This window comes from Portunus trituberculatus, chromosome 20, assembly GCF_017591435.1.
Source record: "Portunus trituberculatus isolate SZX2019 chromosome 20, ASM1759143v1, whole genome shotgun sequence".
In the NCBI taxonomy this organism is placed as follows: domain Eukaryota; kingdom Metazoa; phylum Arthropoda; class Malacostraca; order Decapoda; family Portunidae; genus Portunus; species Portunus trituberculatus.
Window position 1 is genome coordinate 8,872,883 of NC_059274.1, and position 16,906 is coordinate 8,889,788.

At 39.3% G+C, this 16,906-nt stretch overlaps 1 protein-coding gene across 1 annotated transcript in view; it reads right to left on the reverse strand.

Annotated features, from left to right (window-relative positions):
• LOC123506783 (RNA-binding protein 42-like) overlaps window positions 1-16,906 on the reverse strand; it is a 41,631-nt gene that overhangs the window by 17,757 nt on the left and 6,968 nt on the right. Inside the window, exons 4-7 of the mRNA XM_045259119.1 lie at window positions 9,456-10,029; window positions 9,046-9,262; window positions 1,989-2,148; window positions 731-925 (exon numbers count right to left, since the gene is read on the reverse strand). Of these exons, the coding sequence (XP_045115054.1) occupies window positions 731-925; window positions 1,989-2,148; window positions 9,046-9,262; window positions 9,456-10,029 (1,146 nt within the window). The remainder of the gene's footprint in view (window positions 1-730; window positions 926-1,988; window positions 2,149-9,045; window positions 9,263-9,455; window positions 10,030-16,906) is intronic.

Here is a 16,906-nt window from a genome sequence, read left to right on the forward strand (position 1 = left end):
TATGAGCTCTGAGCTCGCTCCGTAATGGGGAAGACTGGCTAGGTGACCAGCAGACGACCTTGTCACTACCACCACCACTCTGTACCTTCAATCAAATGCAGCTTCACCACCACCACAAAAAGTCCTAATATTTCTTACACACTCTGTGGTAGGACAGTTGAGGCTGACCAACACATGCTCAAATCTTGGTGGTTGTCTCCATCTCACTGGTAACGTGTCAGGCTCACACTTCCATGACTCAACAGCACTTCAATCTCCAACAAAAGATTCTCCAAGCTAATATATCACACAGCTTTCACGTCAGTTTCTCAATAGTTCCATGATGCTCCAAGGCAGGGCTTCAACACACACAAAGCTCAGACAGACAGCATCTCTTCCTATCTCTTATTGATGATTTCATGCTAACTGCTCTTCTGATTCTACTAACTGCATGCCTCTCCCCTCTCCCCCATTTTTTCACTAAATAAGCTCTCTACTTTCTCTCACTTATTCTATTCTCCTTATCTAATACAAGAGTCAACCAGTATTCTTAATCTTCCATCCTATATACTGGTAAATTACACAATCCCTATCTACTTCAAGACATTTTTAAAATTTCAAGTAAACCTTTTGACTCTATTCTTTGTGGCCATGTCTTTTCTATGCATTTCTTTTTCCCTTGGCCAGATAAAAAAATAAATAAACAAAGTAACAAAAGATATAACATGAGAGAATAGCAGTGAACACTCACCATTCATCTCCTTCATGGCTCTAATGTAATCTTGCGGGTCGGAGAAGCTGATGAAGCCATAACCTTTGCTCTTATTGGTGCGTTTGTCCCTAACCACCTTGGCCTTGGCGAAGGAGGCAAAGTGGCTGAAGTACCGTGTCAGCAGCTCATCCGTCACATCGTTGCCAAGGTCACCACAAAAGATCCGGAAGTCGTCTGTTGAAAGAAAGTTAACCAGTACTCTCAATCATTCATCCCTTTCTTTGGTAAACTCTGGAACTCCCTATCTGCTGCTTCTGTATTCCAACTTCCTATGACTCGACTTCATTTAAGAGGGAGGTTTCAAGACATTTATCTCTATTTTTCAGCTAACTCTCTTGGACCTGCAAGGGGACTGGCAACTAAGTGAGCCTTTTTTCTTTATGTTACCCTTGCTTAGCAAACATCCCCTCTTAAAAAAAAAAAAAATGCTGTTAGTCTTTCTTTAAGGGTGGAAAATAGGCAAATTATCAGGTGTTTAATGTGTATTGTGGTACAAAAACTGCTATAAGGTTGTCTTGGCAAAAATTCTGTTGCTCTTATAAATTTGTAAGGTGGAAAATAGGAAAATAATCAGGTATCTCTTGTGTATTGTGAAATAAAAATTGTGGCCGAAAGAAAGTGATCTTGTGTGGTAAGAAAGTGATGCTATTAATCTTAGGGAAGTGGAGAAAAGACAGATTTTTCCCAATATCTTGTGAAGTGTGGGTCATGGAGCAAGAATGTAATCTGTGAAAAGAAGGTTGTCATACCATTCATTTTTAGAGGAAGAATGGGAACTAAACATGTCTTTCTAACATCTTGCCATGTGAAGACTAATTATGGGAAGCAAAAGTAATATATTCCTCTCCCCTCCAGAGCACTCCAACACTCACCAAAACACACCAACACTCAGCACAACATACACAGGCCCATATTCTGAAACACCTCCGTGCTGCATCTTCACTATTTTCAAAGGCTTCTAGTTAAAGTGACACAGGTTCTTAAGCATAGTTCTGTAACATGTTCTGTGTCATGTTAACAAGTTTTCTGCATTATGAACATGAAAAATACTCCTTGGAACTTGGCTGATCATCTCTGTGGTCTTTAAAAATCATCGCAGCGAGAGAGGGAAGTGTTTCTGATTATGGTGTACAGACTCACCACTACACACCAATACATACTCACCACAACACTCCAATATTCACAACACACCAACACTCACCACAGCACTCCAACATTCACCACTACACATACTCACCATGGTCCCATTCCCCCAGTGAAGTGTCCTCCCAGATCTGGCCTCCTGCACACCTCAGATTCTTCTTGTTACGTGACTTTCCTTCCTTTTTCTTCTCCTCGGCCTGTGGGGGATTCAGTCCCTCAGGCCGGGCCACTGTTGTCACTGTACTGGCTCGCACCTGAGGAAAACCAAAGACTATATCAGTGGCCTCAGTCAGTGTGTTTAGTGTCAAGTGAGGCAAGGGAGTGAAAGAGTGTAGGTGAAGGACAGGCACCAAGCCCTGGTGTTCCTGTTCCTGTGTGGTCTGGTTTACTGTGAAGGTCTGAAGGAATAAAATGGGGAGTGGCAAAGGAAACCATGGACAAAATATTCTGTGGCAGTGAATCAATCCATGTAGCATCATGTGACAATCAGGGAGTGAAACATGGACTGACTAAGGAACACATCACTATACATTATACAGGGGGTCCTCGCAACTCAACGGGGTTAGGGCGGTTATTCATCGGTCAAATCAGCATTTATTTGAATCATGAAGCAATTTTTCCCATAAGATACTTAAGAATTAGGGGGGATGGGGACCAACCTCCAGCCTAGACCTCCTGAAAACATCACAATAACCTCTAAAAAACACTAACTAAGACTAAATCAGTACTATTAAAAGCTTCATTTATATATATCTAATTTGTTTTATCAAACACATTAGGGAGCTGTACAGTACATTTTTGGAAATAAAAACACTTGCAGTGGCCTTGCAGTACTTGTCCCTGTTCTTCCAAATTGTTGATACTGTTGATCTAGGGACACCCATTTGAGCTGCAACAACACTGTGAGCTATACCTGCCTCATACTTTCTTATAAGCTTAAGCTTATCTATGAAAGACAGGAAATTGTGCTTCTTAGGGCTGGGTCTGGAGATGGCTTTCCATCGTCTTGAGTCAGACAAAACGCACCGTTTTCTTCTAGCGTCAATTTTTTGTCAAATTAAGATCTATGGTTTCTAATTAACACTTTTATAATAAAATTAATTTTCTTGTTAATTGGAATGATGCCATAATCTCAAATCAATAGAATCTTGATAAGTAGATATAAATATATTTGTATGTATATATATATATATATATATATATATATATATATATATATATATATATATATATATATATATATATATATATATATATATATATATATATATATATATATATATATATATATATATATATATATATATATATATATTTATACAGGCAACCCCCGCTTAACGAAGGGGTTACGTTCCTAAAAAACACTTCGTTAAGTGAAACTTCGTTAAGCGAACCGATTATAACAAGTTTAACCCCTGATTTGAACTTCCATTGAGAGTAAGCAAAGCGAGAGTGCATCATAGTACAGTAAAAGGTTTAATGAAAGTAAAAATTATGAAGTTAAACATTTAGATAGTTTAATTTAAGTCATTATAATGTACACTAATGTATGTATGTATGTAACTTTATAATGTTGATGATCTTACCTTTATGAAGGGAGGGAGAGTGAAACAGGAAATACACTAACCAGCAACCTGTGGAATGTAAACAAAGTGCGCATCATGGTGCCGCATACAAAACTTATGTACCACATTTCCACAAGGCTTTCCATTTTATCCATTGTAGAGTCACAAGTTCTGGTGGTTCTTTTAGCTTTCAAAGAAGATGTGGTCTCACCAGCCTTCTTAATAGAGTCTGCTGACTTGAAAATAGTAGACAGTAGATGGAGTCAAGATGGTGGCAAGCAATGTTATTAGTTTTCTGGTCTCTCTCTTGTCTGTGAATAATACCCAGCTTCACTTCGAGAGTAAGACACTTTCTGGTCTTCTTAGGAACGTTAGGCCACATTGCAGGGTGTTTTGGTGGTAAGTTGAACTAGGGAAGATGACCTGCTGGTGACGCTGTTATGTTTTGACTGGGGAGTGAGTGGTGCACGTGATCTTGATCTTGATCTTGATGCTACAGGTGACGCAGAATTTCTTCTGAGTCAGGCCTTTGTATCGGCAGCGCCTGTGTTGTCCACGAGAGGCTTGATCTTGATCTTGATTTTTATTCTACAGGTGTCTCAGGATTTCTCCTGAGGCAGGTCTTAGTACCAGCAGCTCCTGGTGTATTCAAAAGCCTGTCAGCTTGTATGATACAGTGGGGCTTTCAAATTTGGAAAAAAATTACCTGAATAAAACTTCGTTAAAGCAAGTTTGGTGTTCGTTAAACGAGCAGTAAAACGAAACCTTCGCTGTAGCAAAATTTTGTTGTGAACCTTCGTTAAACTGGGGTTGCCTGTATATGTGTGTGTGTGTGTGTGTGTGTGTGTGTGTGTGTATATATATATATATATATATATATATATATATATATATATATATATATATATATATATATATATATATATATATATATATGTGTGTGTGTGTGTGTGTGTGTATATATATATATATATATATATATATATATATATATATATATATATATATATATATATATATATATATATATATATTTTTTTTTTTTTTTTTTTTTTTTTTTTTTTTTGTGTCCTAGCCTAACAGTGAGAAGCAGTTCAGTTGATTGTTTACATTTCTCTGGGACTGCGACATTCCAAGGCAGAACTTCCAAGGAAGTTGTTTATGAGTGGACAAAGCTGTCTGAAGAGTCTCTCATAGGGAGCATTACAGGCCAAAAACAGCAACGAAAAAATAGCAACGGCTTGCTGGGGGTGAAGGGGCTGCCATGTTTGTTTACAGTTTACAAACGCGACAAAGGCGGAAATAAGCTTGTGTGTGACGACCAGCGTGAACAGAAGTTGACAGTCTTCACAAAGTTAACAGTCTTCACAAAGTTGACAGAAAAAGTTGACGGAAAAGTGGTAGTGTGACGCTGCCTTAAGCCACGCACAGGGTAGCGTCGGTTTACACTTCCGTGTGGTGGATTTGTGGCAAATTTGACCAAGTGGGTGGCACGCGAGATATGAATGTTGAATTGGCGAATCAGTCGGTCAAACCTTGAGGATTGGGTATTAATTAACTAAGTTCGAATTGGCGATAATTCAAACTGCGAATGGTTGAATCACAAGGATCCCCTGTACAAGGACACATTAATTCTCTAAATGCTAATGGTACCAAAATAAATTATATAAATGACTTACTGGTGACACAGAATACATTTCTTGTGTCAAGATTGCACACTTCATTGCACCAGCCCCAGTGTGTGTGTGTGTGTGTGTGTGTGTGTGTGTGTGTGTGTGTGTGTGTGTGTGTGTGTGTGTGTGTGTGTGTGTGTGTAATTCACCTCAGTTGCCTGCTAGTCACCCAGCCAGTCTTCCCCATTACGGAGTGAGCTCAGAGCTCATAGACCAATCTTCGTGTAAGACTGAAACCACAACACACTCCACACACCGGGAAAGCGAGGCCACAACCCCTCGAGTTACATCCCATACCTATTTACTGCTAGGTGAATAGGGGCCACACATTAAGAGGCTTGCCCATTTGCCTTGCCGCTCCGAGACTCGAACCCGGCCCTCTCGATTGTGAGTCGAGTGTGCTAACCACTGTGTGTGTGTGTGTGTGTAATTCACTGTTTGATCTACTGCAGTCTCTGACGAGACAGCCAGACGTTACCCTACGGAACAAGCTCAAAGCTCATTATTTCCGATCTTGGGATAGGCCTGAGACCAGGCACACACCACACACCGGGACAACAAGGTCACAACTCCTCAATTTACATCCCGTACCTACTCACTGCTAGGTGAACAGGGCTACGTGAAAGGAGACACACCCAAATATCTCCACCCGGCCGGGGAATCGAACCCTGGTCCTCTGGCTTGTGAAGCCAGCGCTCTAACCACTGAGCTACCGGGCCGTGTGTATTTACCTAGTTGTATTTACCTAGTTGTAGTTTTACAGGGCCTGGGCTTTATGCTCGTGTGGTCCCATCTCCATATCTACACTTATCCAATTTTTCTTTAAAACTATGTACACTCTTTGCTGATACCACTTCCTCACTCAAACTGTTCCAAGTTTCAACACATCTTTGCAGGAAACTAAATTTTTTAATATCTCTCAGACATCGTCCCTTCCTTAGTTTCTTACTATGCGATCTTGTGCTTCTAAAGTCATATTCTTCTCTCAGGATCAGTTTCTCATTATCCACTTCATCCATTCCATTAATCAATTTATAAACTTGTATCAGATCCCTCTCTCTTCTCTGCTCCAAGGTTGGAAGATCCATTGCCTTTAGTCTCTCCTCATATGCCATCCCTTTAAATTCTGGAACCATTCTTGTAGCCATTTTTGTAGTCTCTAATTTTCTTATGTGTTTCTTTTATGGGAGTCCACACAACTCCTGCATATTCCAATCTAGGTCTTATTTTAGTACTTATCAATTTCTTCATCATTTCCTTGTCCATATAGTGAAATGCTACTCCAATATTCCTTAGCAAATTATACGTCTCTCTGAAAATTCTATCAATATGGCTAACCGGTTGATTATTTTCTTCCATTGTCACTCCCAAGTCCTTTTCCTTTTTACTTTTTCTAGTTCTACTCCATCTCCCATCTTATAGATTCCCACTGGTCGTCTTTCACTTTTTCCCATTTCCATGACATGGCTTTTGTCCACATTGAATTCCATCTCCCATTTTTGCTCCATTTCCAGATCTTGTTTAAGTCTTCCTGTAGTATTTCACAATCCTCTTTTGTTTAATGACTCTGCACAGTTTCGCATCGTCCGCAAACAGATTTATGTAGCTGTTCACTCCTCTGGCATGTCATTTATATATACGAGAAAAGTATTGGTGCCAATACTGACCCCTGTGGCACTCCACTGTCTACTGTTCTCCACTTGGACTTCATATCTTTAACTATCGTCCTTATTTCTCTCCCCCTTAAGTAATTCTTCATCCATCTCAATGTGCTTCCTTTTAAGCCACCCTTCTCCTCTAACTTCCATAGTAATCTTTCATGTGGCACTTTATCAAAAGCCTTTTTTAGATCTAAATAAATACAGTCAACCCATCCTCTCTCTCTTGTACTTTATCAACTATTCTAGAGTAGAAACTCAATAAATTTGTCACACATGACCGACCTTTTCTAAAACCAAATTGGCTATTTGATAATATTTTGTTGTCTTCAAGAAACTCGATCCATTGCTTCTTTATTACTTTTCACACATCTTGCATATTACACTAGTTAGTGATACCGGTCTGTAATTTAAAGGTTCTTCCTTCCTTCCGCTCTTATATATGGGAACCACCTCAGCTCTTTTCCACTCCACTGGCACTGTTCCATTTTCTATTGAGCATTTTATGATGTTGTATATTGGACTTGCTAGTTCTTCCCTACATTCTTTCAGTATTCTGCCTGAGACTTCATCCGGTCCCATTGCCTTTTCCTCATCCAATTCCATCATCAACTTTTTATTTCAAGCTTGGTTACTTTAATCTCTTTCATATAGACAGTCTCTATTACCCTGTGGTCTTTCAAATTTGGATTCCTTAGTAAAGACCTCATGAAATTTACTATTTAACAGTTCTGCCATACTTTTGGGTCTTCCACCATTCCGTTTTCTCCTTTTAACCTTTCTATTGTTTCTTTTTGTCTTATTTTTCCATTTATGAATCTGTAGAACAATTTTGGTTGTTCCTTACATTTTTCGACAATGTCCTTTTCATAGTTCTTTTCTTCTTCCTTTCTCACCTTAGCATATTCATTTCTTGCTGTTTTGAAGTTTTCCTTATTTTCTGGATTTCTGTTTCTTCTCCACCTTTTCCATGCTCCATCTCGTTTCTCCTTTGCCCTAGCACATCTTGCATTAAACCAATCTTTCTTTCCTTCTTCTTTAGGTCTATATTTCGGAACATATTCCTGACCCCAGTTTTGTATATTTCCAAAAATAAGTTATATTTCTCTTGAACCGTTAATGAGTTTTCCATCTCCTCCCAGTTTACGTTTTAAAATAGTTCTTGAGATTCTCAATATCAGCCTTTCTGTAATTTAATCGGTCTCCTTTGTATGATTCATCTCTATCTTCCTTTCCTTCTTCTATATCCATCTCTAATATTACATGGTCACTCTTTCCCAATGGGCACTTGTATCTTATATCATCGTTAATTGGTATATCCCTTGTAAAAACTAGGTCTAATCTTGCCGGCTCATCGTTTCCTCTGAATCTTGTGTTTTCCTTTACTCTTTGGACCATCAAATTATCTATCATTAGGTTCAGGAATCTATCTCCCAGGCATCTTCCCCCATACCACTTTCATAATTTTCCCAGTCTACCTCCTTACAGTTGAAATCTCCTACCAATATCACTTTTCTCCTTTCTTTAATGATTCTTGTAAGACTCCTTATTGTGTCATCTATCATGTCTCTATATTCTTGGTTAGTCCATGAGTTTGTTTTTGTGGCACATATGTTCCAATGATTGTTAACTCCTTTTTGTTAATATGCATCTTAACATACAGTATTTCTGATTTTCCTTCCCTAAACTCCACTTGATCTACCTCTATCTCCTTCCTTAACATCATCATGACTCCTCCTCCTCCTTTACCCACTCTGTCTCTCCTCCATATATTATACCTTTTATCTATGTCTATTTTTATTGCCTCATTTAACTTTGTTTCCACCAGGCATACAATATCTGGTTTTTCTTTCTTTATGTAATCTCTTAATTCTAATTTACTAGATAAAATCCCATCTATGTTTGTATACATCATTTTAATCTCTTGTTCTTATCATTTTAGTTAAACTTGCTCCATTCTTTTCTCTTCTTTCTCTTTATATACCATTTCCTTATCCTGTCTCCTATAATTCTCCAAAAAAATGCCTTCTTCTCCTCCTCTGACCTTTCATTATTTTTTTCTCCTGCTTCTGCCACCAGTTCATTGTGTCTCTTCCTTTCCTCCTCGTTTCTATTTTTCTTTATATATATATCTTTGCAACCTTCTGTTTCTCTGAGTTTCGTTTTTCTATATAGTGTGTGTGTGTGTGTGTGTGTGTGTGTGTTCACCACCAGGTGTGTGTGTGTGTGTTCACCACCAGGCTTCACTCACACACCTTCTCTGCCATCTCCTGTGCATGAGTCAGGAATGCTGCTGTCTGCGCTGGTGTGTTGGGGATGTCTGGCTTCATCTTCTTCTTTTTTGGCTCTGGGCCGGAGTCAGGTGGCACCATAGCAGGTGGCGGCACACTCACGCCGATGACAGGTGGTGGCAGGTCAGCTGGCTTGGCCTCGTGCTTCACCGGCTGGGAGCTGTACAGCTTGGGGGCCGAGCTGCAGGATGAATGGACAGGCATGAGTCATGGGAAGTAATGAACTGCAATTAACAGTATCATGGAGTGAGTGAATGAGTAAAGACATAAAAGCTTCTGTAGCACAACTTCTTGTACTACAACACAACACTATAGTGAGACATGAGGAGAAGGAGAGGCACTGCAGTGTGGCAAGGCAAGGGTTATGGCCGCACCTGATGATGGCCGGTGGCTTGGAGATGATTGGAGGCACAAAGGGAGTGCCAGGAAGGTTTGGGCCATGCTGTTGCTGCTGCTGCGCCTGAAGTACTCCAGGGGGAGGGGGTGGGGGAGGAGGGTGACCCCTAAGGGGGCCAACACCAGGGGGTAGGAGACCACCTGGCCCTCCCAGCAGGGAGCCAGTGGGGTTGGAAGGCATCTGGTTGTGGCCTGAGGGCCCAAAGTTCTGTGTGGAAGGGCCGTGGCCAGTTGGGGGGCCATGCATGGGTGGCCCTTGTGGTCCCATGCCAGGGGCATTATGGTTGGGTGGGCCATGGTGTCCCTGGTCAGGGCCAGGAGGACCATGAGGACCTGGTCTAGGTGGGCCGTGCTGGGGGCCACCAAATCCTGGAGGGCCAGGTGGGCCAGGGTGCCTGGGTTGCCCTGGGTGCCTGGGAGGGCCAGGCATCCCAGGGTGTCTGGGGGGTCCTGGTGGCCCCATGTGTCTAGGGGGCCCTGGAGGTCTCATGAAGCCTGAAGGTCCACCCCCCATCATGGGACCCATCTGGTGAGACCCGTCCTCCATCATGTCTGTAATGACAACCACTCCACCCATTACACACACACACACACACACACACACACACACACACACACACACTGTGGGTGTGGGGCACCTCAAGGATCTGTACTTGCTCCACTACTCTTTACACTATATACAAATGACTGCAGAAGTAAATATCCCAGCTGTTCTATAATAAAATATGCAGATGACACCACAATCATAGGTAAAATTAGTAACGACAATTCACGTGAGTTCTTGAAGCAAGTTGACGACTTTGTACTATGGTGTGACAATTCACGTGAGTTCTTGAAGCAAGTTGACGACTTTGTACTATGGTGTAAGTACAATTTCTTAAATCTGAATATAAAGAAAACAAAGGAAATGGTAATTGATTTCAGGAGAAATAACTCTATTCCGGATCCACTTGTCATAGCTAACGAGCAAGTTGAAAGAGTAAATGAATACAAATATCTTGGTGTCATAATTGACAACAAACTGACAGGATCTGCAAACACATCAAAGCTATACAAAAAATGTAAACAGCGTATTCATTTCCTAAGAGTGCTAAGAAATATTCATGTAGATAAATCAATATTAACTTTATTTTATAAGGCTGTAATCGAATCAATTCTGTGCTTCGCAATTCCAGTTTGGTATGGATCTTTAACATGTCAAGACAAAAATAAACTAAAGAAAATTGTAAAGACCGCAGGCAAACTTAAAGCTAGAACTGAATACTTAGACGAGGTATACAATACAATGGTAATAAAACAATTGGGGAAAATTATGAATGATGTTGAACATCCACTGCACTGTCAGTACAATTTCCTGAGATTGGGTAAGAGACTAGCACTCCCTAAGCTGCAAACAAGTAGATTTAGGAATTCTTTTATCCTTATGAGTATAAAGCTTTTTAATTCCTCAGTCCCTCGATGAAGGATCTTTCTGTAATACGTTGTTAAGGTAGTATGTTTTGTAATATATATATATATATATATATATATATATATATATATATATATATATATATATATATATATATATATATATATATATATATATATTTTTTTTTTTTTTTTTTTGTAATCATGTGGATGAGCTACTGTATATGCCAAAATGATTTTCATGTTGTATGTATATTCAATATGACAATAAAACTTACTTATTTGGAGGAGGATAAGACACAGAGTAAAATGGAGAGAGAGAAAAACATAAAAAAGGTGATAAATAATATCATTAATGTGGTGCAGGAGGAGGGAAAAGACCTAGTACAAGAAATAGAGGACTTCCATAGAATTGGAAAGTTCACAAGAGAAGGTATGAGGCCAATAAGAATCAAACTTAAGTCACAAAAGGATGTAGATGAATTGGTGGAGAAGTCATGGAGGCTAGCCCAGCAGGAAACAACAAGGAAGATTTGGTTGAGAAGAGATCTCGGTGAAAAGGAAAGAGAAATGTTAAATGAGTTGAGAAAGGAGGCTTTGAAAAAATGAAGAGAGGACAGAAGAGGAGAAGAAAGAGTTTTTCTGGAGAATCTTGGATATGAGACTGAGGAAGTGGTTCATAACCCAGAAAAGTACAGTAAGAAAGGACTAAAGAAACTTACGTATGAATGGAATGTAATGTATTCCAACATAAATGGAGTGATATCGGGGATTTTAGAACTCAACGATTACTTGAGGGACAAGAACCCAGATATTGTGGGTCTTACTGAAACAAAACTGAGAGAGGAGAAGACCTGATGATGGTTGGAGAAGGAAATATAATGTTTGGAAAAGAAATAGAGTAGGTAAGATGGGAGGAGGAGTGATGTTGCTGGTTAAAAAGATATAAAGGTGGATCAAGTGAAAGAAGGTATGGGAAAGGCAGAAGTGCTAAAGATCAGAGCAGAAACTAATGAAGGAAAAAGAGGCACTACATAGTGGTGTACGTACCACCTAAGACAAATGCATGGTCAGTACAGGAATATGAAGAAATGATAAGTGATACAGGAACATGTCTGGAAGAAATGTTGGGTGGCTGTGAACGAACTATAATGATGGGAGATTTTAATTGTAAAGAGGTGTGTTGGGAGGACTGGTCAATGGAAGGATCAGAGACAACATGGGAAATACACTATTGACACTGGCAATGGAAAATGTGTTAACTCAGTGGGTCAAAGAAGATACTAGGTTTGGAGGAGAGGGAGCATCGTCAAGACTGGACTTGGTCTTTAGTACAGAGCCAATGGTCATTGAGGAGATGAGGGTGGAGTGCCCTTTAGCAAAGAGTGATCATGCAGTTTTGGAGTTCAAGGTGATAGATGAAGAGAAATCTAGAAGAAATGAAGAATATAAAGTGGGAAGATGGAATTATGCCAAGACAGATTTTGGAAACCTAAAGAAATTCTTTCAAGAGACAAATTGGATGAAATTCAAGAGTGCTAAGGGAGCAAATGAAAAGTGGAAGGAATTTATAAAAATATACAAAGAAGGTGAGAAAAATTTGTACCAATAAGACAACATAGAGAAGTTGGAAAGCAGGACTGGTTTAACGATAGATGTGAAAAGGCTAGAACAAGAAAAGAGGATGCATGGAAGAGGTGGAGAAGGAAAAGACAGATTAAGCAGTGGGAAAGTTACAAAAGAGCAAGAAATGAATATGTGTTGATTAGAAGAGAAGAAAGAAAGAAACAAGAAAAGGATATAATTGATAAATGTAAAGACCAACCAAGGCTTTTTACAGACATGTGAACAACAACATCAAAAATAGAGAAAGTATTGAAAGTTTAGAAGTAAATGGAGTATGCAGTGAAGATCCCAGGAAATGGCAGAGGCTATGAATGGATGCTTTCGGAAGGTATTCACAAAGGAGACTGCTTTTGACAAACCACTGGTAATGGAACAGAAAGGGATTATGAAGGAGTTTCAAGTAACTGTGGAGGAGATCAAGAATATGATGGGGAGTTTAGAAGTGAGAAAAGCTGTGGGACCTGATGGGGTATCAGGATGGATTTTAAGAGAATGCAGGAGCAACTGGCAGAAAAAGTTTGTGAAGTAATTGATGCCTCATTAAGGGAAGGTGTAGTGCCCCAAGACTGGAAAAGAGCTAACATTGTCCCAATCTATAAATCAGGTAACAAGAGAGACCCATTGAACTATAGACCAGTGTCACTTACAAGTGTGGTAGCTAAGATGTGTGAGAGGGTGGTGAAGAATAGATGGACAGACTTCTTGGAGAAAAATGACATACTTTGTGAGTGTCAATTTGGTTTTAGAAAAGGGCGTTCATGCACGACAAACCTGATATGTTACTATTCGAGGGTGATAGATGTAATACAGGAAAGAGATGGTTGGGCTGATGGAATATATCTGGATTTAAAAAGGCCTTTGATAAGGTACCACACCGGAGACTGATCTGGAAACTTGAAATGGTAGGAGGAGTGCATGGCAGTTTACTAAAATGGATGGAAGACTTTTTAGTAGGAAGAGAAATGAGAACAATAATTAAGGACAGACCATCAGAATGGGGCTTGGTGGAGAGTGGAGTTCCACAGGGATCAGTGTTGGCACCAGTAATGTTCGCGGTCTACATAAATGACATGGTGGATGGGGTGTCCAGTTATGTGAGCCTATTTGCAGACGATGCAAAATTGTTAAGAAAAGTGAGATGTGACAAAGATTGCGAACTACTCCAGGAAGACTTGGACAGAATATGGAAATGGAGCTGTACATGGCAAATGGAGTTCAACACGACAAAATGCAAGAAAATAGAGTTTGGCAAGAGTGAAAGAAGAATCAGGAGTATGTACAAGATAGGAAATGAAGACATAAAACCAGTCATGAAGAAAAAGACCTTGGGGTGACAATTACCAATGACCTATCGCCAGAGAGACATATAAACAAAATAATTGGAGAAGTATTGAACTTATTGAGGAACATAAGAGTGGCGTTCGATATTTAGATGAAGAAATGATGAAGAAAATAATTACTGCAATGATAAGACCGAGGCTTGAATATGCAACAATACAGTGGGCTCGAACTTAAAGAAACACATAAGGAAACTAGAGAAAGTACAGAGGGCTGCAACAAAAATGGTGCCTGACTTAAGAGATTTGACTTATGAAGACAGACTGAAAAGAATGCAACTTCCGACCCTGGAAAACAGAAGAGAAAGGGGAGACCTGATAGCAATATACAGAGTGATGATTGGCATGGAAAAATGGATAGGGAAGATCTGTGTATGTGGAATGAAAGAATGTCGAGAGGGCATGGGAAAAACTAAAATGGCCACTTATAGGAGAGATGTGAAAAAATATAGCTTCCCTCATAGAAGGGTGGAAGCATGGAATAGTTTAGACGTGGAAGTGGTCAACGCAAGGAATATTCATGATTTTAAGAAAAAGCTGGACATTAATAGATATGGAGACGGGACAACACGAGCATAGCTCTTTTCCCGTATGTTACAATTAGGTAAATACAATTAGGTAAATACACACACACACACACTGCTGACACCGCACTGACAAGATGTGCTGAGCAGCTCCCAGGGAAAGTGCTTCAGCAGGCGTTGGAGCCTGACCTACACATATGTACAGGTGGGTAAGGGACCATAGGGTTCTCCTGTCTCCATAATAAATAAGTTTTGGATCATAAAGATGGAAAAATGGAGAGAGAAACGGAACTGAGTGGCGTGGCCAGACATATGACATCAAAACAAACACCATCTTGTGAAAATCAGCGATTTATTGAAACACCTGTTGGACTGAGGAGATTGACTGAGGATAATATGGATTTAGAGATGAAAGAGGAAATATGAAGAGGTTGATAAATGGGAAAAGCGAGTTAAGGTACATGAAGAAAGTGATGTCGAGTTTAATGGACAAGCAGGACAGACTGATAACCAAAAAAACAGTGCTGAAATTGAGATTAGTCAAATGTGAGGTCAGTGTAATCAATCAGGGATTAAAGGAGATACAAGAGATAAAGAAACAAAATGATATACTAAAAGCTACATGTCATGACTACGAAAACACTTTAAGGAGCCTAAAGAAAAAAGTACAGGATGAGATTGAGGACAGAGTAGAAATTGGATTGGGTGAAAACAAGCTGAAGGAATTATGAAATGCATGGAAACATGAACAGGAAGAGGAAAAAGTTAAATTTTCAGAGGTAGTAAAGAGACAAATTCAGGAAAAAAAACAAGACACTGTTATACAAGTAATTAAAGAGAAAGAAGATCTAGTGAGAGATATAGTGGATAAGAGGAAATGTTTCGTGACTTTGGGGATGAAGGAAAGAAAAAAAAAATCAAAATAAGTTCATGGGAGAGCATGAAGAGAGAGAACTTGCCAAAACTATCATCAAACAGGTCCAGGACAGCACACAGGAGCTGGAACAGGAGGTGGAGGAAGTGATTAGGTTGGGAAAATTCAGTGAAGGAGATAGGAGACCAATGAAGGTGAGAATGAGATCACAAGTGGTGGTGGAGGAAATAATGACAAAGAAAGGGAAGCTGGCCAATGATACTAAACATAAAAATATATGGATAAAAAAAAGATATGGACCTAGAGGAGAGGGAAAAAGAGAAAATGCTAAGAAATGAAACTAAGGACAAAAACGACAAAAGGAAGGAGATCAAGAAAAAGAACTTCTATTGGAGGGTTCTAGATATGAGACTAAAGAAGTGGTATCTACAGAAGAAAGAGGTTGTGGAGGAGGCAAGAAATTAAGAGTGACTTATACTAATATGCATGGGTTGTTATCTAGCGTGTTTGAGGTTAGGGATTATTTGAAGGAGAAAAAAGCCGGATGTAATGTTCATTGTTGAAACAAAACTAAGAGCGGAGATCCATGTTAACTTTAAGGAGGAGGGATATAATTGCTAGAGAAGAGACAGGAAAGGTAAAGGGGGAGGAGGAGTGCTAATAATGGTTCATGATAATATATGTGTGGAGGATGTGCAAAATAGTAAGGGCAAGGTGGAAGGAATGGGAGTAACAATCAAAACAGAGGAATTGAAAAAAAAGAAAAATCATAGTTACATATGTTACACTTAAGACAAATACATGGGGAACTGAGGAACATAAGGATATGCAAAGAAATGTGATTAAGAGCTTAGATAATATGATGAGAAGAGCTGGAGGAATACTTTTAGTTGGAGACTTTAACTGTAAAAGAATAAACTGGAGAGAGAGATGGAAGTAATTGATAATGCTGGACAGTGGAGTGAGGAGGTGTTACAGTTGACTATGGTAAATACAATGCACCTGTGGGTGGAGGAGTCAACAAAGTAAAGGAGGGAGGGAGGAAGAACCATCGTTGCTTGACCTAGCATTCACAAAGAAACCAGAGCCCCCTCCCAGCTTACAACACCTTAGTCCAATGGGTAAGAGTGATCATGTGACATTAGAGCTGGAAACACAGGAGGAAGATGGGATAAAATACAGAGATGACTACAAAAAAAGATTAAATTATGCAAGAGCAGATTTTGAAAAATTAAGGAACATTTTTGTTGACATTGATTAGAGAAACATTATGTATCAAAGGACAATACAAGGGAAATATAAAATATTCTTACAGAAATATAATGAAGGAGTAAAGAAATACGTAACTTTTTATAGAGTTAAGAAAAAAATACATGCTTGGTACAATGCTAGATGCCCAGAAGCTAAAAAGGCAAAAGATAAAGCTTGGAAGAATCTCATAAAACAGAGAAATGACAATAACAGACAGCAGTATAAGGATGTGAGACATGAAGATATTAGAGTAAGGAGAAGAAGAAAGAAACTTTGAGAAAGATGTGGTGAGTAAAAGCAAAAATGAACCCAAGCTTTTCTACAAATGCATAAAAGGCAAAATGAAGAACAAGGAAACAATAGAAAAAATAATTAAAGGAGGTAAGACATACCAAGTAGAGAAGGAA